The 26,637-nt window shown below is 40.9% G+C and overlaps 1 protein-coding gene across 2 annotated transcripts in view; it reads right to left on the reverse strand.

Annotated features, from left to right (window-relative positions):
- Positions 1-712: 712 nt before the first annotated feature.
- LOC134458237 (interleukin-31 receptor subunit alpha-like) overlaps positions 713-26,637 on the reverse strand; it is a 34,642-nt gene continuing 8,717 nt past the window's right edge. Inside the window, exons 8-17 of one of the 2 annotated variants that reach the window (XM_063210428.1) lie at positions 23,059-23,221; positions 21,885-21,952; positions 19,901-20,096; positions 16,744-16,920; positions 11,495-11,590; positions 8,776-8,931; positions 7,380-7,532; positions 5,928-6,009; positions 3,039-3,117; positions 713-2,433 (exon numbers count right to left, since the gene is read on the reverse strand). In XM_063210428.1, the coding sequence (XP_063066498.1) occupies positions 1,735-2,433; positions 3,039-3,117; positions 5,928-6,009; positions 7,380-7,532; positions 8,776-8,931; positions 11,495-11,590; positions 16,744-16,920; positions 19,901-20,096; positions 21,885-21,952; positions 23,059-23,221 (1,869 nt within the window). In that variant the 3' untranslated portion in view covers positions 713-1,734. Of the gene's footprint in view, positions 2,434-3,038; positions 3,118-5,927; positions 6,010-7,379; positions 7,533-8,775; positions 8,932-11,494; positions 11,591-16,743; positions 16,921-19,900; positions 20,097-21,884; positions 21,965-23,058; positions 23,222-26,637 lie in introns of both variants that reach the window. The other variant, XM_063210426.1, reaches the window with a different exon arrangement.

Genomic DNA, 26,637 nt, shown 5'->3' on the forward strand with positions numbered 1-26,637 from the left:
TCTTACTCTCTCTCGTTACTATGATGCAGGGTCGTGCTTTTGGATGTGTTTGTCTGCCCGTCCCAGTCTTGACACACTTTCCACAAGTGTGTGGGCTTTCCCCCCCCCGGGACACCCTGTAATGTATACGACCTCAAGGTCGAAGTTCCAGGTAGCTAAAATGAATTCTTGTGTTGGTTTGTTGTGGCGAAATACACAAACAAGCATGCAAAGTTCTTAATGTGCCAGTTAGACTAGTGTGACTGGTTCTGTTGTTGACTTTGGTAATCCCTACCAAATGTAAAGTGGGAACGACACGGGTACATTGACTTCAGCAGCTCATGAAGTTTGCTTGTACAGCATCACACAAACTGTGTTGGCAGAGGATTGAAGACACAGCCAATTTACACAATACAACATTAGGGCCAGTCTCTGTTTACAGAGTTCCTGCTTCTGGGAAAGGTTTCCTAAACAGCAAATTGGTTGGTACTCTGTCCGGTAGCATACTTCACACCTGATGATTGCTCCTCAGGGTATTTCATGCAGTAATAGTAGAATTACTACAAGTGTAATTACAACATAAGCTGTATGCAGGGCGCGAATTAACACCTGCCAACTAGCCAAATGGTGGTGACAATTTGTCTGGTAGAAAAAAGCCATGACTCATTGCTGAATGTGTTTGACCAGTAAAATTAACATCTTCAAACCATTTTGACTAGTGATGAAAAAGGTAATTTAGAGCCCTGGTTGTATGACATTGCAAATTTGAAACCATGTAATATAGTGTATTACTAGTGTTGTAATTACATAAGAGCACGTTTACTTCTACTGTAACTCTGATCTCCTGTTAATGCATCCTTTGCCAGGCGAAATTCTCTCCTCTAGCTTCTAGCCAAGAGAGGCCGCTTCACCGTAAACTTCAGCAAACAGCAGTCAGAGATAGGCCCTTCTATTTCTGTATGTGTAAACACGGTATAAAATACACATAGGATAGTGCAATCTATGCCTGCACACAGGTTTACATTTTGTCATTCTTTAGCAAACTAGCAACATGATGGCCATTCTAGAAAATATTCTGTCTCTTTCCAGATTCCACCTTTTTGAGTCATGTGGAGTTCATGGACATGTTGAGCATGATTTCACAGGAACCTAAACCTAATTGCACTTACTGGAAGAGAGTTGTGATTTGTATTGAGGTTCATTGCGGTAGGTCTTTCATGATGAGAAACATTGAGTCACATGGATTTTCTTCATGGGCTAAAACAAAATTCACAAAGCAGTCAAAGCCAAGTGGGAAAGAACAATTGGTCATTCCCTATTCGGAATGTCTTTTTTTTTTTTACATCTTTATTCTGCTTTGCATTGTCTAGCAGCCAGTGCCTCGGAAAACAGAATTTCAGTCAATATCAGCCAAAGCTGAAAAGCAAGTGGTCATGTAGTTAGAATATGCTGAAGTTGAAAGCTCAATTTTTGCAAGAAAACAACCTGGCCACAAACATGTCAAAAAATTCACCATAAATAACAAACACGATAAACAAGCACGAGGTTTTCCAAGTTGGCAGGCAGCCACATAGACTTTGGTAACAATCTTCAATGTGTTAAACATTCACATGCACTTCATTCTCTTATAAACACACATGCACCCACGCACACAAATACACATAGAGTTTTTTCCCCAACACTCATTGGCCACAGCTGTCAATGCTACATATTGGATGCGTTACAATGAAATAATTAGCTGTGTCATGATTTCCTTCACAATCCCACCTTGTTTGGTCTGCACTGATTCACCGTAAGGTAAGACAGCTCATTGAGCAGCAGGGTACTTTGCCCTCCGGGTTTCTGCTCAGAACCAGTAAGCTTATTCTCCAATGAGGAGCCGACATTCAGTAGTGTGGGGTTGGGGGCCAGCTTTTGGCCCGTCTCCACGGTGATATAGCTCTCAACGTGCTCCAGAGGACTCTCATCGAGGTCAGTGTCAAACACCTCCCAGTCCTGCGGCTGAACGTTTTTACAGTCAAAACCATCCCCTCCGGGGGTAAGACGTTCGTCAGTTCTACTGGCGTTGGTGATGGCGGTGCCATTGGCAACATCACCAGCAGGTGGCGACAGTGAGCCATTTGCCAGTACTGCTGGTACACTCTCGTAGTCGTCTGTCCACTGCAGGGCCGGCTGCTCAGGTCCACTAGGCCGGGAGAGGGACCCTGCAGCAGTGACATCCAGGGTGGTAGTACACGGTAAGGTGCCTGGAGGCTTCACAGGGACACTCTCATAGTTGTCTTCCCACTGAAGGCTCTCTTGCTGCTGCTGCTGCTGCTGTTTGATGAAGGGCTGCGACTCTACAGAGACAGAGGAGTTGGAAAGAGAGGGGTGCGGCAAGATGTCCTCCAGGGTGGAGATGTCACACGCCATGTTCCCGTCACTGGGCTGAGTCACTCCCCAGAGACTGGCAGACTATAAAAGAACATGTATAATTTAATTATATTTATTTATGATTGAGGTTTTGCAGATGGTGGTTTATGTCTAGTATCTATTCTAGATACGGCTTCCATCATTGGGAATGGCTGACAAACTTCCCCCAGGAGTTTCAAGTGGAAGCGCTGACAAACAATACAGGGTAAAATAAAAAATAAATTAAATAAAAAACAATTTTATCCTCACATGGGAAAGGACAGACTAATTCCATTCAGTTCTTCCATGTTCAAAATATGGCATACAAATGCACACTTAATTGTAATATATGTTAATATAATATATAAATGAATATAGCAACAGTAATACTGCTACTAATAATTATTATTCTTATTACTATTACTATTGATATTGTTATTATTATTTTATTATTATAATTAGCATTATTATTGTTAATAATTAATTGTAGTAGTAGTAGGAGGAGGAGTAGTAGTAGAATTGTAGCAGGCCTAAACTTTCTTTGCTGCATGCAGTTTATTCAGCTCAACAGAGCTACAGTAAACAGTAAAAAAAACAGATGCACCAATGAATACAAGTAGATCAAATAAACAGAGTATATAAATAGAATTTATAGAGTTGTTGTGTACCTTCTTGGGGTCTTGGGGAGACCACTTTCCCAGCGAGCTCAGCCTGGGGTTGGGCAGTTTGTTAAACAGGGTCTTCATGCTGTCCAGAGCACAGTGACACACATGGAGGAGAACACAGTAACAACAACACCAGCGTTAATATACAAGTAACTCTCAAAAGAATTGTAAAGAACTCATTTGGTCCCAAGAACATCATAAAAAAGAATAACTTAGTGATTGGAGCCAAAGGTTGCTTTATAAAAAGCAGATGGGGCTAAAGGAATTGGGGGAAGGGGAGGAAATGGTGTTCTAATTGTACATTGTATATGGGCAGTCATGGGTGAGCGGTTAGGGCGTCAGACTTGCATCCCAGAGGTTGCCGGTTCGACTCCCGACCCGCCAGGTTGGTGGGGGGAGTAATCAACCAGTGCTCTCCCCCATCCTCCTCCATAACTGAGGTACCCTGAGCATGGTACCGTCCCACCGCACTGCTCCCCATGGGGCGCCACTGAGGGCAATTTCGTTGTGTGCAGTGTTCACTTGTGTGCTGTGGAGTGCTTTCGCTTTTTCATATTCTTTGGTAAGAGTAACATTTTCAGAATTATTTCTACTCAATTTTGTGTAACTATTCAGATATGTAAATTCGAAATTACACTGCCCCCTGCAGAACTTGACACCGCCTTTTGATTCCATTGTGTAGTTTGACTATCCACAGTGTTGTAAATAGGCTACTATATCTGGATTCATACAAGTTTACGCCACAATATTGACACCCCATTTTCCCCCATTGTGAAGGAGAGGACGCAAAGGAACGTCTCACACAACTACTGCAACTTCTATTTCTATCCTTTACATTACCATTACATTACAATAGTCTATGCAATTACGTTTGTAGAGTTGCTGCAAAATTTGGAGAGTAGGGGCCAACACTATATAAGCATGCTAAATTGGACTCAGACAAGGATGGATTACTGTACGAGCCAACTGGGCCCGGGCCCGGGCTCCGAGCTACAAAAAAAACCTTATTGGTCTATATTTTTGTTCTGATATTGTGTTAAAATTGCACTTTTAACTACTGTATTTTGGGGTTTTTTTCTCGGGGGAGAAATCCACCAACTCCCAATCACTAAGGCTCTCTAACATCTTCACTAAACCCCCAAATCATTTTTTCGAAATTTGCCATGCCATGGAGGGGGGCCTTTCTTGTTGACTGGCCCAGGGGCCCATGGAGTCATAATGGATCCCTGGGCTAGGCACACAGTTTACTGCACACGTTTCGCCTCTGGATTTCTCGAGCGAAACTGATGAGTGATGACACAATAGAGGTGAAATGAGTTGCGAGCTCAATAACAACAAATGCATGAGTCAAGCAAGTAAACATGAGCTGGCTGGATGAGAGGGCTTCACAGCGGAGGATCAGAGGTAGAGAGAGCACACGTAAACATACCGCGCTCTACACTACAGTGGAACATGTGGGAACAAGTAAAGCCAAGAAAGACCTTTCTGGAGAAATGAAAATGAATTGAAAATGAATGGGGTTTTATTTCTGGTGAGTTAGAATTAAACTGATGAGTTAACACCAAAACGTGGCATGGAAATCTACAGGGTATATTGAAGAGTGAAGTGTGGGTCACCAGGTCAACAAACAAGAACAGCTGACAGCAAAGCATCAAGGATATCTGGGCTTCCATAACTCCCATGCACAGTTTCTGCCATTGACTTCAATGTTAAACGCATCATGGTCGTTATTAAGACAGAGAGAGTCCTAACCACGTATTGAACATTGCATGTTATGTAGAAAGTACCAAATTTCAACTGATTTGATGTGACCCGAATTTTGATGAAGAAAATTGTAATTTTATTACAATATTCTAATGATGTGAATTCCACAATTCATGTTTTTTTTGAGCTGGAAGGCCAAAATATGTAAAAAGAAAAAAATGAATGATTGGTATAGTTAAAAAAAACTGGGCCATGAATCTACAATCCATGACAGTTTAACATTATTGATGGAATTATGGAAATAAATCAACTTTTTCATGCTATTCTAATAAAGTGGCCTGGAGCTGTATATAACATTTTTTACATTTCTGAAAATAGGCGGCCACGAGGGTGCAGGGCCCACCGGTGAGTCAGTTCTGCGTCGCTAATTATGAGGGGGGCCCTTTAAGCCAAAAGTGCACGGGCCCTATTTCTCCCCCAGCCAGCCCTGACACACAGTATACTATGCACTGCAGCACATTAGTCATGAGTCATGGAAGAAGCTTCTGACAAGAACTGGGAAAGAGAGAGGATTGCCATGGCCAAGGGGCCTGTCTGTCTGTCTGCTTTTCTTTTTCATTTTATTTATTATCTAGTATTTCTTTAACTAAGAAGTGGTCCCATTCTGTAACAGTAGCCCAGAGAGTCCTGGTCAAGAAGTCGGCGTTAAAAGTTACATTACAATAATACAAAAACCCACACACAGCAAGAGTAACCACATCACGTGTAAACTGTGTGCTTTTTCTGGAATCCATAACAGTGTTTTGAGCAGAACCATTGGAAATCCTATGTTGTGCAGTTTCATGAACTATGATATGAAAACCCGGGCCTAAACGTTTAGCATAACATTGCCAATACCAAATCGTTACCTATTCAGGATACTTAGTCAAGCTGGTGGGTGTTTGTTGTTAAGGTGCTTTTACTATAAAGAGCTGGGGGAGACCTTGAACACGTGCTGTACAGATACTAAGTATATGGTTCACAATAACACAGATACAAGAGAAGTGAACTCTACAGGGATAAGAAAGAAAGAAAGAAAGAAGGAAAGAAAGAAAGAAAGAAAGAAAGAAAGAAAGAAAGAAAGAAAGAAAGAAAGAAAGAAAGAAAGAAAGAAAGACAGAAGCAAACAAACACACAAAGTAGCCTTACCAGATGACTATGGACAATGTAACAATCAGAGCCACCAACGCTGCAACTGCGATCAAAATCAACTTCACGATGAAGTTTTTCCCTGTACAGGGAATATAGAAAACGAGTACGTTAATACACATGTGCGTTAGTGTGTACACACAGATTTCACACCACACATCCATTTCTAAATATTCATTATGGCTTGGAAATGCATTATACAAGAATAGAATCCTTGATTTTTTTTAAATTACCAGTCATTGTCACATTTGACTGATCTTTACAAGAACGTTTTCAAACTAGTAAACAAATATTTTCTAGTATGGTCCAAGTACAGCCATTTTTGCAGCTAAAAATGGCTATTTTTGGAAATTCAATATGGCGGACCATGGAGAAGATCCCCCTTTTCATGTATGAAAAGAGCAATTTTTCCATTCATAATGAATACTTAGAATTTGATGCAGGTGGTAAGTATTCATGAAAAAGGTAACATTAGTGAATGGGCAGCATTAATTCTGGAAATAAACAACTAAAAACCTCAGTGTCCCTTTAAAGGGTTAAAAAAAGCACATCATATGGCATTATATGGTCAGTGTTCTATTTTCAATAGTAAGTAGTTCAATGATCAGGGGCCTTAAGTACAAATCTTTCTTATGTTAAAAAAAAGTACTTAAGTAAATTTTCAAATCTACTAATAATGACTTAACATGAAAAAGTGCAGGTGTACTAAATTTCATGTGAAATCGGACAAACGTGAATCGGCATGAAAACCTGTTTATGTATGGACTGATGATACTAAGTGCAAAATGTACAGCATCTTTTCAGACTTTTACATACGCAAAGATTCAAAAGGAATTCTTTGTACATGAGGTCCCAGTTCACACATTTCAAAATTATTTAGTTCATAATTGTCATTAGTTAACAGTTCGTTCGTAGTTCCAAACAGGAACTAGTGCATAGTTCTTGCTAGGTTGTTATGAGCTGAACTGTATTATATCACAGACAGCAATAAAAACATTTATCAGAACAGTGACAATATGTGTTAGATGTCATCTTATATTATGGGACTCTTCACAATATATTTGGCTGGATATTCACCTGAACTTTAAAGAAATGTTGCACCCTATTAAACCAAGGCAGGGCTTTAAATTAACACCTGGCAACCGGCAAGTAAAATAGAATAGAATAGAAAAGAATATTTGTGAGTATGTTTTTGGCTAGTAGGATTAACATCTAGTCATCATTTTGACTGGTAATAAAAAAGTAAATTTAGAGGCCTGAACCATGGCGAATGTAGTTTGTTCACAGGCACCAGAATGAACTGGTTCCTGGTTAGATCAGGTAGTGATCTTTCAGTTCATGTTTGCAAAAATTATGAACTAATTCATAAACTATAGGTCATTGAACTTGTTCAGATACAACACTGCATATGGTATCGTATGCAAATCATATGCCACAGTTGAATTGGCTTACCAAATGGCCTTGTTTTGAAGTTGTTTTGAGCGCTTGTACTGGATCCAGCAATTGAGGAGGCCATGACATAAATGTGGTATGCAGTGTTAGGCTGCAGGTCTGTCAGCGTAACAGAGTGTCTTTCTCCATTCCCCATGCTTGTCTGTGTTACATCTGGTGGAGGAAAGCAGAGCAGATTAGATTTGGTTTTGGCAAAGGACACGCTCAACTTCTTGGAAAAACAAAAGTCTTTGGGTGCGCGATAAAATGTATCAACTTAAGGAAGAAAATAAATTATTTATTATTTTATAAATTATTTATTTATATTACCACCATGTCCAAAAGCAAACGCGTTTCGGCTATCAAGCCTTCATCAGTGCGTGCAGACGCAGTTTGTGAGTGCAGATTAGATTTGGTAACACTTTACTTGAAACCGTTGTCATACGTATGACATGATGGCAGTGTGATAAGAGTGTCAAAACAGTTTCATGACAGTCATGAGTGAGTCATAAACATAATGTCAATGTCAAACGTTTCATGGTCATTAGAAGTTGACATTGTTAGGGCTGTCTTAACCATCACCGACTGTCACTTCATGAAATGTTTATGACACTGAAATAATGTTTATGACAGATGCAAGACTACGTTACGTGACTGTTATGACACTGTTATGTTATACATACGACGCCGGTGTCAAGTAAAGTGTTACCATAGTTTTTTTTGTTGTAGAAAATGCACTCAACTCCAGACCGTTTTTTTTTTCTTTCTTTCTTTCTTTTCTTTTCTTTTCTTTTTTTTTTTTAACAAAAATTTGGGTGTGAGCAACTGGATCGGTACATTTCTTGTAGAAAAGCTGCACTCGTAGACGCTGAAGAAGGCTTAGGCCAAAATGTCTGTCTTTGCATCGAAAGTAAATGTAGCATATAACAGAGCAGATGTAGCACAACACATTTAGCTTCATGTGATATTACAATTTGCGATAACAGTGAGAGATTAAAAATAAACAAAAGCATTACTATTATTCAGTTAGTGAATTAAACTTCAATTTTCCATTTATATTTAGAAAGATACAGATAAAATATAAAAAAATATTGACTCTTTGTTTGCATGTTTTCTTAATAAACTTCTACAATCTTGGATCAAAACAGATGTGAAATGGTTCTCCACATCCCATGTGGACTATGTTAAAAATGTTTGATTGATGTTTCGAGCATCAAAGGGGTTAGATTTACTGAGTGCGCCGTCTTTCTTTCTGGGACTATTTCTCCCCTCCCTTTGCCTGTACAAACCATTGGCTTGGAGAGGAGGGGGAATCTTTCTACACTGTATCCCATAAATAAAGTTGTGGATGTAGAATAAATAAAACAAAAACAAAAAAGATAACAAAAACAAAAACAACAATAAAAAATAGATTTACTGCGTGTTGGTTGCTGTGAGCCGTCGTCTGTGGTGTAGTAGACGGTGTAGTGGAGCACGCGGCCACAGCACTGCTCCGGCCCCACAGCGTCCCACTCCACTCGGGCTGAGCGGTCATCTACGTCCTCCACCTTCACACCAGACACCTGGGCTGGCTCTACACGCGGTCCAAATAAAGTGGGATGTTGTCAGGTGGTGGTGTCAACAATAATCGATTCAGCAATGCTTCACAATATAGGCATGGGCAATTCAACAATCGATTCGGCACATGCTATTAATGATGCAGCATATTTTTTCTAGTTTGAATTACTTCTGTGGGCATTTCTGGAGCAAATGACCTTCTAACTAAGTTAAAGCACTTCAAAGCACTGAGACCTGCAGGAGTGACACACACACAACAGCCGATAAAATGTTGTTCAGTATCTGACTGCTTGTATTGCCTCATGACTGATGAAAAAATGCCCTTTCTTTCAGTAGAAATGTATTGCATCAAAATAATTCCCTCACTTTCATTGGAAATGTAATGCATCACAATGCATCATAGAATCAGAGTGAACCGATTTGAATGAAATCGTTACCTCCCGAATCATAATTGAATCGGATTATAAGGCCTGTGCAAATGCACACTACTAATGCCTGGCCTTGGCCGTAGCTCAAATGGCTAGGGCACTGTAGAGTTAAACCGGGGACCCGGGTTCGATTCCAGCCCCGAGGTCAATTACCATATCTCGATGAAGGAGAGGATTGTGCACATCCCAGGGAAAGGTGCAGGACGAAGGCCAACTGTAGTTTTCAGAGTGAGAAGTCCGCACACTTAGAATCATTTTTGCTGTGTTTTATTATTTCATGGCATGAGTGAACCTAATCCAGATAGAGTATATTTACAACACTGTGGAGAGTCAAATTTCTCTATAACAGTGGAGTCAAAAGTCTGTGTCAAATTCTGCAGGTGGCCAGTTTAATTTCAGTTTTACAACTGTTCATATTTACACAATGTGGAGTAGAGTTAACTAAATACTGCACTCACAACCAAAAGGTAAAATTAAAGGTAAACTGTGCACGAAATGGTCAAAGAAGGTACTGCAACTGTGCTGCTCATTGAAACTGGGTTGCCTATTGCCTAATTCGATCTTTTTATGAAAGTTTACTAAGTAATAAAGTAATATTTTCTAGTATGGCCCAAGTACAGTCATTTTTGCAGCTAAAAACGGCTATTTCTGGAAATTCAAAATGTGCAGGAAATGGTCAAAAAAGGTACTGCAACTATGCAGGTCATTGAAACTGGGCTGCCTATTTTTGCAGCTAAAAATGGCTATTTCTGGAAATTCAAAATGGCGGACCATGGAGAAGATCCCTCTTTTCATGTATTTTTCATGTATGAAAAGAGCAATTTTTCCAGTCATAATGAATACTTTGAATTTGATGGTGGTGGTAAGTATTCATGAAAAAGGAAACATTAGTGAATGGGTAGCATGAATTCTGGAAATAAACAACTAAAAATCTTGCACAGTGTACCTTTAAGACTTTTTTTGACCAAATGTTATCAGAAATGGAGTTAATTTAACACGAGTTAAAGAGGCCATGCCACTCTAATTACATTGCCATTTCCAACTTTTTTCCATAATCCTCGATGTTCTCAGACCTGATATGCAACATTATTTTAGCTGGAAAGTTATTTGATGGTGTATTTCAAGGCATTTTATTGCGCCCCAAAAAAAACCCCACCTCACAGGAGAACTAAGCGGTTTGTCCATAATGTTTATGAGCTTTGTGCTGATTGGCTCAGCTGTTGTTGCTAGAGAACCAGGTCATTGTAGAGAACATGTTCTACTCAGGACTCGCAGGCTGCTCTCAGCCCTTGAGACGAAAAAAAAAGAAAGAAAGAAAAATAACCTTGGCTGAATTAGATTAATATTTACGGGCAGTCATGGGTGAGTGGTTAGGGCGTCAGACTTGCATCCCAGAGGTTGCCGGTTCGACTCCCGACCTGCCAGGTTGGTGGGGGGAGTAATCAACCAGTGCTCTCCCCCATCCTCCTGACTGAGGTACCCTGAGTATGGTACCGTCCCACCGCACTGCTCCCCATGGGGCGCCACTGAGGGCTGCCCCCTTGCACGGGTGAGGCATAAGTGCAGTGTGCAGTGTTCACTTGTGTGCTGTGGAGTGCTGTGTCACAATGACAATGGGAGTTGGAGTTTCCCCAATGGGCTTTCACTTTCACTTTTTTCACTTTATTTATCCTGGTATTTTGTACTATGTATGCTGAGAGTGACTAAAGAGAATGACATTTTTAAAACTTCAATACCCAATACCAGAGAGCAGTTGGAGTGTGTACATTTTTTCATTTATAATATTTATAAGTCATAACGTAACATCTAGCCTTTTTATTTTCATAATGCCTTACAGGCCATGTACGTATGAGTATGTGTCGTATTGAAGCAGCTAAAGCAGACCAAAACTTAATGAAGCATATGGATATTCAAAAGTGTTCCTACACAACGTCACATTCAATAACTTAATTTAAAAAAGAAAAAAGAAAAAAACAAAGAAAGAATAAACACAATTCTGCTATTCCCGGATTCAGGAGTTGTAACTGTGTTTAAAAAAAGACTACTCTAGGAGTACATGTGGTTCATGCCGTGAGCAGCTCTCCCAAAAGCATTCCTAGAACCCAAAGTTCAGAGAACTCAAAGTTCAGAGAAGATGAATCACACACTCACCCCCCTCCTCTGTATACACATAGAGAAAGCTCTCATTTCCTGGGACTCTCCCATAAAGCGGAGTGATCATGACGGTGTACAGTGTCCGTGGCGAACCTGTCAACATAATCAGCCACAGCACATAATGAGGAAAAAAGTCAAGCATTTATTAAACATCAGTGAAGTCCTAGGTAGCACCTTATTAATCATTTGTTAGTGATGCTTTCTTATTTCTCATCATTCAATGATTAACATTGACGTTTTGTGTGTGTGATGATGAATGATTAACTACTCATGTAGCATTGCGTGGCCAGGACCGCTGACAGCTTTGGCCGGGCCCGGGACAAACTCATCTGAAGGGCCCCTTAACACTGTACATACATATGTAAATGAGCCAGATTGTAGCCCAAAGGCAAATTTCCATTTGGTGTCCAAATTTCCATCTGGTGCCAACAAACCCTAAGAGGGATTGCAGGGCTCACCACAAGACTGTGGAATGAGGTATAAAACTAGTGTATCATGCCAGCCTACACTAAGGAGCATCCCTGTAGTGGAAATCTGGATTGTGAATATGCTAACTTTCAGGAAGACGTTTGAAAGCTTTGTCAAACTAGAAAGCTTTGTCCTAATGGCTCTAACCTTGTTTCTCAAGACTCAAGAGTCGGCAGCCGGCCGGCAAAACCAAAATGTATCCTGTGTAACATGCCCCAGTAAAAATCTGTTAAAAACAAACCAGCAAATGCCGGTGAAACAAACCAAGTTCAGTGAGACAATATGTGAACCATCAGACCCTTCACATCTGGTTTTGAACATTTTTTGGACCAGACTACAGAGGCACACTTTGGAATTTTATCGCAGAAACACGAGCAAAAGCGACCAAAAACACAAGCTCATGTTGTTTACACCAAATTTCTCCACTTCATGTCAGTTTAGTTCATTATCTCAAAGCACGGTGTCGGCACAGGGAGCAGGGAATAACATATTGTGAGACCATGGCCGTAGTTACATTTGAGGCTACCGAGGTCCGGACCTCGCCTATTGTGAGAGGTTTTTTTATTATTATTATTATTTTAACGGCAAATATGACCAACTGAAACACACAAAAACGTCTATAAACCTTTGTGAAGCGTCCTTTGCAAACTGTGGTTAACATCCATGAGCTATGTGTTCTAGTTTTGCCTTTGTGTTCTGTTTTTGAGAGTAAACCAGATTGATTAATATCGCAAGTGGTGCGACTCGTGGGAGAGAACGCAACTCAGCCGACATCGCAAGTGTTTGGTCGCGTTCGTGACAGAGCATTGCGCAAAGCAAAATTACCATGCTTTCTGGTTGGAAAAATGCATTGAAATGGCAAAGTGTGCGTGTGCAGCCTGCGCAGTAATGTGCCGTCACGAACGCGCCCATTAAGCACGCGCTTGGTGAGATCTCCGCTTTCAGAAAGCCCGCGCTTGATGAGATATCCGCTGACAGAAAGCCAACCGTTGTATAGCCTACATAAAGCTCATGCGTAACAAGTAGGCTATGGTGTCTTAAAAAGCCATTTGAGTCATTATTTTAAGAAGGCCGGCTGCTGCATCAGCTGCTGCATAAAGGTAAAAGCAGGATATCCGTGAAAGGTAATCGATTGTAAATTGGAAAGCATATGTGATAAACACTGATAGAGGAGGTCACCGGAACATCTTCAGGTGTGGATATTTTCCTGTTAATTTGGACAAGTGCCAAGACTGTCGACGTTGCCACGTCTTCGTCAGAGTCAATCGCAGTAAAATATCCACACCCGAAGAGGCTCCCGTGACTACTGTGTCTGCATAGCCGTGACGCATCAGATGGCTCAGGAGCGCGGAGGATAGGCTACTTTTCTTTCTCGTTGAAAGACTTTTGTCCTCTGCGCTTGTGAAGAACTATAACAAGTAAATAAAAACAAAACCTTTGATGCGACTCTAGGAAGAAAAAAGTTTACTCCAAAATAGGTGGTTTGCACTACAGAGCTATCCCTGTATCTTTGGAGGAAAACAGCTGAAGTGTAATTTCATTGGGAGAAAAATATGAATGGCTGAGCAACTTGCCATCTGAGGATGTAGCTTATTGTGCAACTTCAGGGTCAAGCTTTAGTTTCCTTACAAAGGGCTTTACTGACTGGGAGGATGCTGTTTATAATAAAAGAGGCATGATACCAAAGCATAGCCATTCAAAGGGAATAGGCTGAGTTGGCTGAAAACTACAACATATTTATTATTATACATGTCTACATATTTACTATTTCACATTAGGCCTATACATTCATAGAGGAGGGCCCTATATATAGGCCTGTGTAGCCTATATTTATTTATTTTATGAATTCATTTTTAATTTATATTTTATATTAATAATAAAATTTGGACCTCGGCTACTTCACATGGCTGGCTACGGCCATGTGTGAGACTCTGAGGTGTTGAATGTTGACTTTATAAAGGTCAGATGAGGTCAGAGGACCTTGATCACAATTCAAGATGGCTGTGAGGTTCAAGCGCATTGTGTAAACGCTACGATGACTTACATTTATAGTATGTTGTGCACAGTAAAAAAAGAACTGTTGTTTTTACGGAAAATTGCTGGCAGCAGTGGTTGCCAAAGTCTACCTTTAAACAAATAACGGTATATTTCATTTTTACATTTTACGGTAAGATTATGGCAGCAGTGGTTGCCAAAACCTACCGTTAAATAAATAACGGTATTATTTTTTTTACATTTTACGGTAAAATTATGGCAGCAGTGGCCAAAACAGATTGGACAGATTATATTCAGGTGAGTTCAATTATAGAGTTACAATCAGACAACTGATTGGACTGATTATACTCAGGTGAGTCCAATTATAGAGTTGCAATCACAGACAAGTGATTAGACTGATTCTACTCATTGGAGTCCAATAAACATCAACTTAATTAGATACCTAAATAAATGCCCAATTGCCAGATTGTCTAGTGCAGGCAGGTGGACCAGTCTAGTATCATCAATGAAGGGTATGCAAATCCATTCTTTATTTAAAAAAGGCCTGAAAATAACCTTAAGGAAAATGAAGGCCAAAGCTAGCGGGGCAAGCAAGCTAACAAACAAGCTAGTTAGCAAGCCACCATGCAGCCACCCTTACAACGTGCCGTACAGCCAGCCAGCCAGCTAGCTAGCAACCAGTGAGCAGTACAATGCAACAGTCCCTGTTTAAATACATGTTCAAGTGAACCATGTGACCCGAGTGATGAAGCATTTGGCAGGTGCAGGCAGTAAGTTAATCATTGCATGACAGCCCTTAGCACTCAGGTGAGGTCAGGAATTGATTGATAGATTGATTTGGATGGGGTAGAATGACAGTTTCAAATAGACTGGGCTACTTCTAAGAGCTCAAGGGATTACTGTCCCAGGTAGACTTTTTCAGATTATACTAGCCTATAGGTATATTTTACACATTAAATGAGGCTAAACTGTAGGCTGTTACCGGAGAAATAATAAGTTACAGTGAATTACTGCAAAATGTGCAAACTGTTGCCATTTGCAGTCCTTAACTGTTGCACAGTAGTTTATTCAGTTGCCAGCTTCATTGTTGTCAAATCTACAACGTGGAGGCACCTGGAGCCAAGCAGACAGGCAATATGTTTTCTGTGGAGTAATTAATATTCAATTCATTTTTAACCTCCATTGCTTTCTGCTGGGTAGGAGGAATGCAAAAAAAGATATTCTGAATTTTGAAGAGGTTTACCGTGTCAATTTGCCTCTCAATCGAAAACTCTGATGGCAAAGCCTCAAAGTCCAATAAGGGAAAAAATTATTGCGGTGGAGAATTTTTCGCAGGATGAACTACAACACATGCAGAGGGTTGTACTCTGAGTTAATACNCATTGATGGCTACAAATCAAATAGCGTGTTGACATCAAACTCTGCCTGTTACAACCAGCCTATCAGTGGTTTGACAAGTTACACCTGGAACAAGTGCAATCACAAGAGATCTATTGGACTAAAAGAGGACAAAAAGCCTAACACGACCAGAAAGAGCACCTACTTTTTGTAGTATACACAATGTGAAGAAAAGCAGAACAGAGTTCTTTGTCTGTTGGTTCACAATTTGGTTCACTACCAGAGGATTGAGTTTGGTTCACTTATAGGGGACTCAACAAAAATGGCTGCTCATGTTGCCAAAACATTTGAAAATTGGGGAGGCATGTTTTTCATAACTCTCAAGGGAGTTAAACATTAACTCTCTAGCTCTCTTAGCTCAACAACTCGGATCCAGAGGAGTCAAATAACACTCTGTAGTGTTGCTGCAACTCTTGATGTTTAGATTTTGGCTGAACACCAGTCTAACTCTGATCAATCGAACTCTGGCAAATTTGCTGTGTACATATGTGTACATCAGTGAAAAATAAAGTCATGTACCGTTTCTTGACTACTTCATCTTCACTTAACGGTATTTTCCAATATTTTCTTTTCAGTGAACAGTTCAGTATTTTCTACATATTGACACCAGTGAAAAATAAAGTTATGTACCGTTTCTTGACTACTTCATCTCACTTAACGGTATTTTCCAATATCTTCGTTTACAGAGAACAGTCCAGTATTTTCTACATATGACACCTGTCGAAAATAAAGTTATGTAGCGCTTTTTGACTAAATAGTGGCTTGCCATATTTAGTACAGAGATAAACTGTTTTACATTTTACGGTCACTGACTGTTGCAATTTGACATTTTTTTGCCGTAATTTCAACAGGCATTTTTTACAGTGTGCAAACTAGATGTCCATTTATCATGATGTGTAATTTCGAACGCAGCTAACATCAGTGTGCGGCCTTTATATGGTGAAGCACCACAGAATGAAATCCCAGCAGCATAAATTGATTGTGCCTTTTCCCCTAACAATTCTATCATTCTTGACCAGAGAGAGAGAGAGAGAGAGAGAGAGAGAGAGAGAGAGAGAGAGAGAGAGAGAGAGAGAGAGAGAGACCCCGCGATCCCCATCGCGGCCCTGCCCGCTAACGAAAAAAGACAGCAAAATGGGCAAAAAAACCCCTGCTTATAACTAAAACTTAAAACCGCTCATACCATGTTGTTATTGCAATAGTATGGCTACAGTGCAGAAATGACATACTAATGGCATCGGGGCAAAAGTTCGCAAATGCTGACCCGGGCAATTGCCCAGTCATCCTGCCCCTGATCATTAGTCTAATCAAGAAATCTCAGTTGTTAGTTGTTCAGACAAATGTTAAGGACCGTAACTCCCACAGAAGCTCTGGTACAGACTCACCATAAAAGGAAATGCTTGTGTCCGCCGTCTTCTGCCACATGTGGTGGCTTTGGTTGGCGCGGCGCATGACCACGTAGCTGGTGGCAGCCGAACGCGGCGAATCCGGAGTGCTCCAGGACACCACCACTTGGCCATGTTTGACGGTCGCCGTGGGTGATGAGACTGGAGGACCGGCAGCTGTTGGATAGTCACAACAAGAGCAATCAGAGAGGGCAGCCAGCCTGGCCAGAGAGAGTAGAGAGAGAGAGGTTCCATTGGCCCATTGTTTCCGGGTTCTATTATTGGGGGGGAAATCCCCCTTTAGGCAGACCAAGGCAGACCTAAGGACTGTTCTATTCAATGCCAGGAGCATTATGACACGCCCCTTTAGGCAGACCGGAACCTGGTCATGTTAGGTGCCCATAGAAACCTATTATGTTGGCATATCTCTATACTTAAAGAATCTCTGGCTCCCTTGGCCAATGCTGCAGTAAATGGACGTGTGAATGGACCCAAAACAGCACAGGCAGACAGACAGACAGGCGGACAGACTGACAGGGTAGTGTGTCTCTTTGGAAAACTTTGGTAAGGCTTTAACATCAAAGACTGAGTTAAAGTCTGCACATCCAAACGTCTGACCTGGGAGCAGGACAAGCAAATGATCAGATAAAAAAAGAGGAAAAAGTCCGCTTCAACCAGGGTTTTTATGCTCCCATTTGTTATTTTATTTTTCCGGAAAAATGAAATAACAAATGGGAGCATAAAAACCGTGGTTGAAGCGGATTTTTTCCTCTTTTTTATAAGGCTTTAACATCAGCAACAACAGAAGTCAGACTTGACCATTTTTCTGAGTAACTAATTTCCTTGAGGCAAAGAGCACCTTCTTTGAAGAAACAAGTGAAGCTGCACTCCTTGGTGATCACGGAAACACTGTTGGTGTTATAGTTTCTGAGAGAGACAGACAGACAGACCAACAGACCGACAGACAGACAGACAGACAGACAGACAGACAGACAGACAGACAGACAGGGTAATTGCAATAACTGACCCAACTCCATCTGGTGGACCAGGTAACAAAGGCTACAAAGAGGACAGGGTGAGACCTGTACATTGTATGCCGGAATGGCCTGAGACGAAGAGCAGTTATTTTTTAAATAGGACAGCACCACACATATACGTACGGTACAATGTGAATACATGTTAATCACACAAGCAACTTGCCCTACTGCTGTATGGTGGCAGGATGGAGATATAGAATATGATGCAAGCAGGAAATGTCAAAATAGACCATTATCTTACAATATCTGCTGCAGTGGAAATCAGAGGGAACAACATGTCCACATGCAGACATCCCAAGTCTCCCAGTAATTCAGGGAGTCTCCCTGGTCTTGACAGTGTCTCCCTGATGGCTGCGAGTCGAATAACATATCCTGTGTATTTTAGACTATGGGAGGGAGTGCCTTTTGATAATGTGAGCGAGAGCTGGGTATGCAAGATAACTCAAGCATCATTCATGCAACATCCTTCACTCATTACTGCTGCTGCCCCAGCAACCAGCGAACCCCAGCATAGCTGCTTGGCAGAGGATAAAGCCAGCAGCCAACAAATGCCAAACAGCTCCTCAATCAATCCGTTGCCTCATCTGCCGCACAGACTCAACATTTATTCATCAGGTTTTATGTGTCAATTGTGTCCCGTATGTCCTACGTTTGCCTGACAACATAATGCAAAACACTTCTGACATATGCAATACATCTCCAAATAAATTTGAATGTTTGTGTCTTTATTTCTCCCTCAAGTCTACCACCCACCTAAGTCCACCAAACATACTGTATGCGCTCGCAACTCATTCTGTGTTTTCTGGAACCTGAGCCAATAAGCTTTTTGTGTGGGGGCAGGCTTTGAATTCGTGGGGGGTGAGGAGTGGGGGTTCTCGATAAAGATGATAAACATCGCCCGGAAATGAGTTTTTGGAACATGGGATGTCTGCAAAGTTCCCGGCAGTACATTTTTTTTAACAGGACAGGAACACACATATACAGTATACGTACAATGCGAATCATACAAGCAACTCTTGCTCTACTGTATGGAGATATAGAAAATGTTGCAGGCAGGAAATGTCAAAACAGACAATAATCTTACTGCATCGACTATAGTGCAACTAAGAAGGAACAGGATGTCCAGATATGCAAGGGAAGAGTGTGAGGGTCAGTGACGATTCAGCAGTAGCACACGACAGGGTGGCGCAACGACAGCCAGTGCCGCTATTGTATGGCTTTTTTTGGTTGTCTTTTAGTGAACTATCTAAGGAGCATTCAGTGCAACATAACAACCACCAATTACTAATTCATTTATGGGCATTAGATGTTACTGCACCACCTGATGTCTGAGCCCAAGAGGCGTCTTTGACCCCATATATAATGGAATGCAAGCACACTCAGAAGAGCGTGTCACCCTGGTAAACCATACACTGGAAATAATATTCTATTGATGTCTGTTTGCAAGATAGGCATTCCATTAGTTTTCTTTTGTTGTGATCTACAAGTGGCTATAAAAAGTCTTACACGTCCCTATTCAAATGTCAGGTTTTTATGATGTAAAAAATGAGAGAAAGACAAATAAACCACAGCTTTTTTCCACCTTTAACCTAACTTAACTATTAACCTGTACAATGCAATGCAGAAACATGGGGGGGGGGGGTAAATTGTCAAGGTTGCATAAACATACACAACCATCACCCCATAATGCACCACCAGTGGCACGCTGTAATAGTCATTGAAAGGTTAATTACCATAGTACTACTCTACTATGACATAACAGGGAGACTTTAGTAATGCACTATGACTCAGTCATTGCCATTCTCGTAACAGAAAATGTATAATGCCGTGTTTTAACGGGTCATAGAATTGCATTGACAGGATTTTCACACAATATGCTAAAGCAGTAATTCTCAAAAAACTGGGGGCTGGGGCCCACTGGTGGGCCCTGGAGGTATTTTAAGTGGGCCTTGAAAGCGTTTTCTAAAAATCAACATAATATTTGTGTGTGTGTGTTGCTGTTGATTATTTATGTGAGTTGTATAGTTTAAGGGGTCAGAGGTAGGCCAAAAACATTTGTGAAAATTTCAAGTGGGCCCCCAGGTTGGAAAAGGTTAGGAACCCTTGAACTACAGTCTTACCTTCAGCCAGCATTGGAATCAGCACAGACGCGTTGTCAGTGATGAGCCTGCCATCTTTAAACAAAGCGAGGGTCACCTCATGGGCTGCAGCAGTGAGGCTAACAGAGGTGTGTTCCTCAGAAGCCTCCAATGTCTTGCGGAGTTCAGAGTCAACAAAAACATGGAATTCATCAACGCCACAGGCCTGGGGTGGGCCCTAGTGGAGTGGAGCAGAGTACAAGAGAGCAGAGTACAGTTAGAAGTGTATTGTAGTTAAGTGTAGAAGATGCTCTATTAAAGGAAAGTTCCAGCCAATTTGAACATGCATTTGTATTTGCTTACACTACCCTGAACTGCATTTATTGTTCAGGCATTTTATGAGATGCTGGCCAGCTAGTTGGGGCATGGGTTTGGTTGTATAATGTTTGAAACTTCTTGAGTTGACATACTCCAAAAAAGAGCACTCAGAGATGGCAGCCTGCCCACTTACTAATGCACACTTAATGCAATCACTCTCTTTGATGTTTTATTCCATGGCAGGATTACATGTCAACCACGGTCTTTACCAGAAGACAACAACAACAACAACAACAACAACAACAACAACAACAATAATAGTAATAATACATTTATTTTATGGGTGATCTGAGGAGGACTGTGCACAGGAGATGCATTCCCAATCTGCTAGATTTGGAGGGCTTTTGCAAAGAGGACGAATATTGCCACATCAACACGTGCCACGCTGATAGATTCTTACCCAAAAATGTAATACAAGGCAATTTAATTTAAGTGTAATGCGAAGCCAGTCACAACATTCTAAGTTGTTCTGACAAGTAAAGGGTATGAGCAACAAAACCACATGTTGACATTGGACAGATTTCTCCTCCAATACTGAGGGGAAATAAGGAGTGCAGCAGGGGCCCAGCAGGAGTCCTGCCAAGCAGGATGCTACACAATAGTGCAATGGGCAGACGGCCTGTTTATACAGCATTGTGCTGGTATTTGCAATAGCATGAAAACCAGGTGGATAGACAGTGAATGGACAGTGGAGAGAGGGTCTGGAGGCACTAGGCAGCCCCTACACTGCATGCCTAAACTAGTCTGTCAGGGATGGGCAACCCGGATCCCCAAGCTATAAGGCAGTGCCACATACTACAAATTGCCTGTCTACGTGAATGGGCAGCCATGGCTTAATGGTTTGGGAGCTTACTGTATCTTGAGGTCAGAGGGTTGCACGTTCGAATCCCACCCAGACCTCTTCCCTGCACCTCAAGCTATGCGCCTCCAGCCTTGAGCAAGACGCCCAACCCCACAATGCGCCAGGGTCTGTTATACCCTGTATCTAAATAACTGTAAGTCGCTTTGGATAAAAGCGTCAATTAAGAGTAATGTGTAATGTAGTGAGCAGGGCGATTGACCACGATGCCAAAATGCGCTAAAATGGCAGCCCGCTACTGTTTAAAAACTGGCTTCATTCAGCTCTGCTTAAGTCTATGGCTGACGTCACGAATGCTTTGTCCGTTTATTATATACAGTCTATGAAATGAACCAATTCGGATCTGCACATTTTTTTAGAATATGTGGCACTGGATTTTTCCTAATAGGCCAACAGGTTGCTCATCTTGCGAGAAAATTAGGAGCCAATCTTGTTGCCTCGGACCATTTCTCAAAAAAGATGCCCTGTGTATCATCATCACCTTAAGCGATGCCGCAACAAATCCTGGAAATAGACTTGCTCTACAACTTCCCTTGAGATAAATATTTGAAATGCATCTTTCCCCTGTACTTCCAGCCGTTCTGTTAGTGATGCTACTTGTTTTGCGTTTAATACATCATCTTATGGTAACACAGGATCCGTCCTCCTCGCTCTTAGTTCACAGAGGGAATCTAGCCCAGCCAATCAGTGAACAGGAGTTGACGGATGGAGTAAACAACGGACGTGAGTGTGTGCTTCATTGGAATCGCAGTGTGTACAGAACGCTGGCTTAAATCCAATCAACCTTACCTTCCACATGAGCAGCACTTCTCTGTGGCCGTTCTTATCCGGCTTCAGCACTTGTCGCCACAGGTCCACTGAAATGGAGCCTTGAATTGGGTAACAACAGGAAAGTGAGGCTCCATGAAGCAAGAAGAAAAACAGAAGTTGCTGTTTCTGTTTCTGTTTTTTTTTTTTTAAAAACTGAGTTACTGAGCTATTAATATCCAACTAGTGTCACCAGGCACCAAACAACCCTTGAAGTGGTTGGAAGTGAAGTAAAATGCAACTGCATTTACCATGCTGTGTTCTGTGAGCTATATTACAGACATACATCCATAGCCATCCTGGCAACAACCGTATATATTTTTAAATCTTTAAAGTTTTCAATGAATTCCACATTAATGAACCAATGAATGAATTGGTTTATTTTATTTGTTTATTTTCACTGTTATTTCTCTTTCAATTTCATGTGAGGAACAAGGATCATCAGCATGGAGAAGAGGGGTCTCCAAGTGAAGCTAAGTGTAAGCCTATAATGTTTTATCTGTGACTGGGCTACTAGTCCCAGGTCCCAGGTTCAGTTTTTTTTCAGCATGGTGCTAATGCTCCACATGCATGGCACATGTTTAATATGTCTTGTGATGTTAGGTGTCTGTCCTGTCTCGCTCAGAGATGCAAAATGAATTTCAGTGAAACCATGCAAAGCAATAAGTATATATATCAAAGTAAAATAAATAAATAAATATCTTGAAGTAAACACATCTACTACATTTTCCATTTGTATACACAATGTGATATAATATCAGAGATGTTTATATCAGTTCACTGTCTTTATTTGATACCTGTGGGTAAAATGTTCTTTGCAGTTCAAGAGAGAGATGGGTGTCCTTAGCTTGTAAGCGACAAAGTAGATGACACATGTAACATAAAATCTAAAACATATACAGTAAATAGACACAGAAATAAGTGTTATTCTCTAACACACCTTAAGTTAGCCATTCTGGATACAACAACAGTATACTACAACACCTGCAGCTTCCAGCAGGGTTGGTATTACTATCTGCACTTATTGCTCTGTATATTTCCTGTACACTTTGTATCTGTAAATGTATGCTATGACTGTGTCCTCTATTGTAAGTCGCTTTAGATAAAAGCGCCTGCCAAATGTAATGTGATGTAATGAACAAAGGCCGCTTCTTACCACTTATTGGGAGGGAGGTTTTGACGGCAGGGCTCCAGTTGCTCCAAGGGGCCCCCTGGGTCCTGTCGTGACAGCGCACTGCTAGGGTGGCACAGGGCCTCACCTCAGTCAAGTTCAAGTGTATGGAACACGGAGGACACGTCACATTATTACTCACCACCCTCTGCCAAAACAAAAACAGCACAAAGAATATTAACACATTTTTAGAATACCTGTCTTTAAAATGCTTTATGCTTTAAAATGCTTTAAAACAATTAACCGATAACACATTTACAAATGTTTGTAAATGAGTCAGAAATGTTATGTTAGCACAGCAGACACAGCACAGCTGTCCAGAAAGTTTGTCCTCCAAAGAAAATGCACTTACTTGTTTGTATCATGTGGTGGCACTGATCCCCAACTGTCACACTTATTATTTTAGTATTCATAACCTGAAAAGCCTTAATTACTTCCTTAATTCCCAGTGTCACTCCGAATTACATGATGTCATACCATATAATGAAAACATGAATATTTCAAATTTTGGTTAATATGGGTGAGGCAATATAAGAAGGCACTGTGATCTATTGCATTTCCTTTGCTTTCAAAAGTGAATGAGTAAATAAGTGTGAATAAATAGTGTCTGCCAGATCGATGGCTGAGCCTAGATTTTCCTCTATGGACCGAGACAAAACTCATCTGCTAGGAAAAAAGTGTTTTCAATATAACAGCACATTGCACAAATACAGGGGTGATAGTGAAAAAAAATTCTGAGCCTGAACTTTTCCCCCTGCTCTAATGACGACGACAAGATACTGCATAGTGACGTAACGTAGGCCTATTTTGACACATTATTCAAACATTTAATAGCCTGTGTATGACCATTATTCAAGCCTGATAGTAGAAGAAAACCCTGAACCTGTAACACTTTCTGAGATAAGAATAACCTAATGGCTTTTATTATCAATGTTTTTACTTTTGCAAACTCTGTCAAGCCTGAAATCAGGCATGGAGTCTGGATAGTATCAGCCCTGCAAATAGGCTACCATAAGGCTGCACACTATCAATAACTTTTTTGTATTTAGTTTGCTCATCGTTTCTTCAGAACGTCCTCTATCTTAATAGGATGTAGAACTACACTTTCTTTCTGCACATGCAATCCTCCAAAATCGGCTTCAAGCTGAAAATCAAATTTAATAAATAAAATGGGGATATATTTCAATGTCAAAATGACATTGTTAATGAAAAATGTCAATATCGTTCTCAAGGTAATTATGGCTGAAATGTTATTTCAGGTTTTCATTTTTGTGGAAAATGTGTCACACCAAAAGACAGTACAAGATGGAACTGAAGCATAATTTTGACATAATGGACAAAAAAGGCCATGTTGTGTCAACCACCCATATATGTATAATACACCCACCGGCCGATTTATTAGGCACACCTTTCCAACTGTTCATTGACGCAAATTTATGATCAGGCAACTGAATACATTTATGCATGTACACATGGTCGAGATGATCCGATGCAGTTCAAACCGAGCATTTGAATGGGGAAGAAATTATTTTGAACATGGCATGGCTGATGGTGCCAGAAGGGCTTGGTTTGAGTATTTCAGAAACTACTGATCTACTGAGATACTCACGCATTACCATCTCTAGGGTTTACAGAGAATGGTCTGACAAAGAACAAGCATACAATGAGCGACAGTTATGTGAGCAAAAATGCCTTGCTGATGCCAGAGGTCAGAGGAAAATGGAAAATGATACAAACTGATACAAAGGCACCATTAAGTCAAATAACAACTCGTTAAAACCAAGGTATGCAAATGAGAATGAACGCACAGCACATTAAATCTTGAGGCAGATGGGCTACTGCAGCATGAAACCACATTGGGTGCCAATCCTGTTAGCTAACAATAGGAAAACGAGGCAACAATTTGCATAGGCTCACCATTAACGACAATAGAAGATCGGAAAAAATATTGCCTGGTCTCATGAGTCTTGGTTTCTGCTCCAACACTCAGGTGGAATGGTCAGAATTGCGCATCAACAACATGAAAACATTGATCTACCCTGCCTAACAATCAATGGTTCAGGCTGGTGGTCTAACGGCATAGGGATATTTTCTTTAATTGCCACAATTTGGGCCGCTTAGTACCAATTGATCTTTGTTGGAATGCCACAGCCTACCTGAGTATTGTTGTAAGCAGTTAAGGCAGTTCTTCTAAGGGCAAAAGGGGGTTCAACCCAGCACTAGAGAGGTGTACCTAATTAAGTTGCCAGTGAGTGTACAGTGAGTCCAATATGTATTTGATCCCTTGCTGATTTTGTTGGTTTGCCTACTAAAAAAGACATGATCAGTCAATAAATGTTATGATAATATGTATTCTGATATGGAGAGACAGAATATCAAAAAGAAAATCCAGAAATTAACTGAAGAGAATATATATTAATTTATTTCCATTTCATCGAGCAAAATAAGTATTTGATCCCCTGCCAACTGATTACAGTTCCGGGCCCACAGACCAGATGGGCACTTCCGATCAACTTGTCATCTGAATTAAAGACACCTGTACATACTAACATGCATAAAAGACACATTGAATCAGCAGAATCAGTCCATAGTATGAGTGAATCAGTCACAATCCAACCTCTACAGCATAGGAAAGACCAAAGAGTGGTCAAATGATATCAGGGACACGATTTTAGACCTGAACAAAGATTAAATGGACTGCAAAGCCACAAGAAAGAGACTGGGTATTAATGACCCAGCTGTTGACGCATTTCTTCCAAAATGTGAGGAATACAAAATGACTATCCATCAGCCTGTCAGGGGTTCTATACAATATTTGACCTTTTGTAGGGATTTGATAATCATGAGAACAGAAAGAAATCACCCTAGAGCTGTACGGGATGAACTAGGCAATGATATCAAAGCTACTGGGACCAAAATCACTGATAAAACTACTGGTAGCACTTAATACCACAGAGGTTTAAAATCCTGTAGTGCACACATGGTACCTCTACTTCAGAAGGAACCTGCGCAGTCCCACTTGAGGTTTGCCAACAGACATCAGACTGGTTTAGGATATGATAAGGAGGTGCTGTAGTCAGATGAAACCAAAATCAAGCTGTTTGGCATTATCACAATTCAATGTGTTTTGAGAAAGAGTACTGCTGTCTATGACCCCAAGAACACCCTCCTCACCATCATGCATAAAAGTGGTATCATTATGGTTTGAGGGTGTTTGTCTGGCCAAGGCACAGGACAACTTCGCATCGTCAATGAATGGATGGAGGGAGACATGTAATGTGCAATCCTGAGTGCAAACGTCCTTCCCTCCACCACTACACTGAAGGGTGGGCCATTTTTGGATCTCCCAACATGACAATAATACACAACATACAGTCAATGCAACAAAGGAGTGGCTCAATAAGAAGCATATTAAAGTCGTGAAGTGGCCTAGACAGTCTCCAAATATTAACCCTATAGTAATTCTATGGAGAGGACTGAACCTCCCATTTGCCAAACTACAGCCACAAACTATTAATGTTTTAGAGATAATGTGCAAAGAAAAATGGGCAAAAAATATTTTCT

The sequence above is a fragment of the Engraulis encrasicolus genome, chromosome 11 (genome assembly GCF_034702125.1).
Source record: "Engraulis encrasicolus isolate BLACKSEA-1 chromosome 11, IST_EnEncr_1.0, whole genome shotgun sequence".
Taxonomy (NCBI): domain Eukaryota; kingdom Metazoa; phylum Chordata; class Actinopteri; order Clupeiformes; family Engraulidae; genus Engraulis; species Engraulis encrasicolus.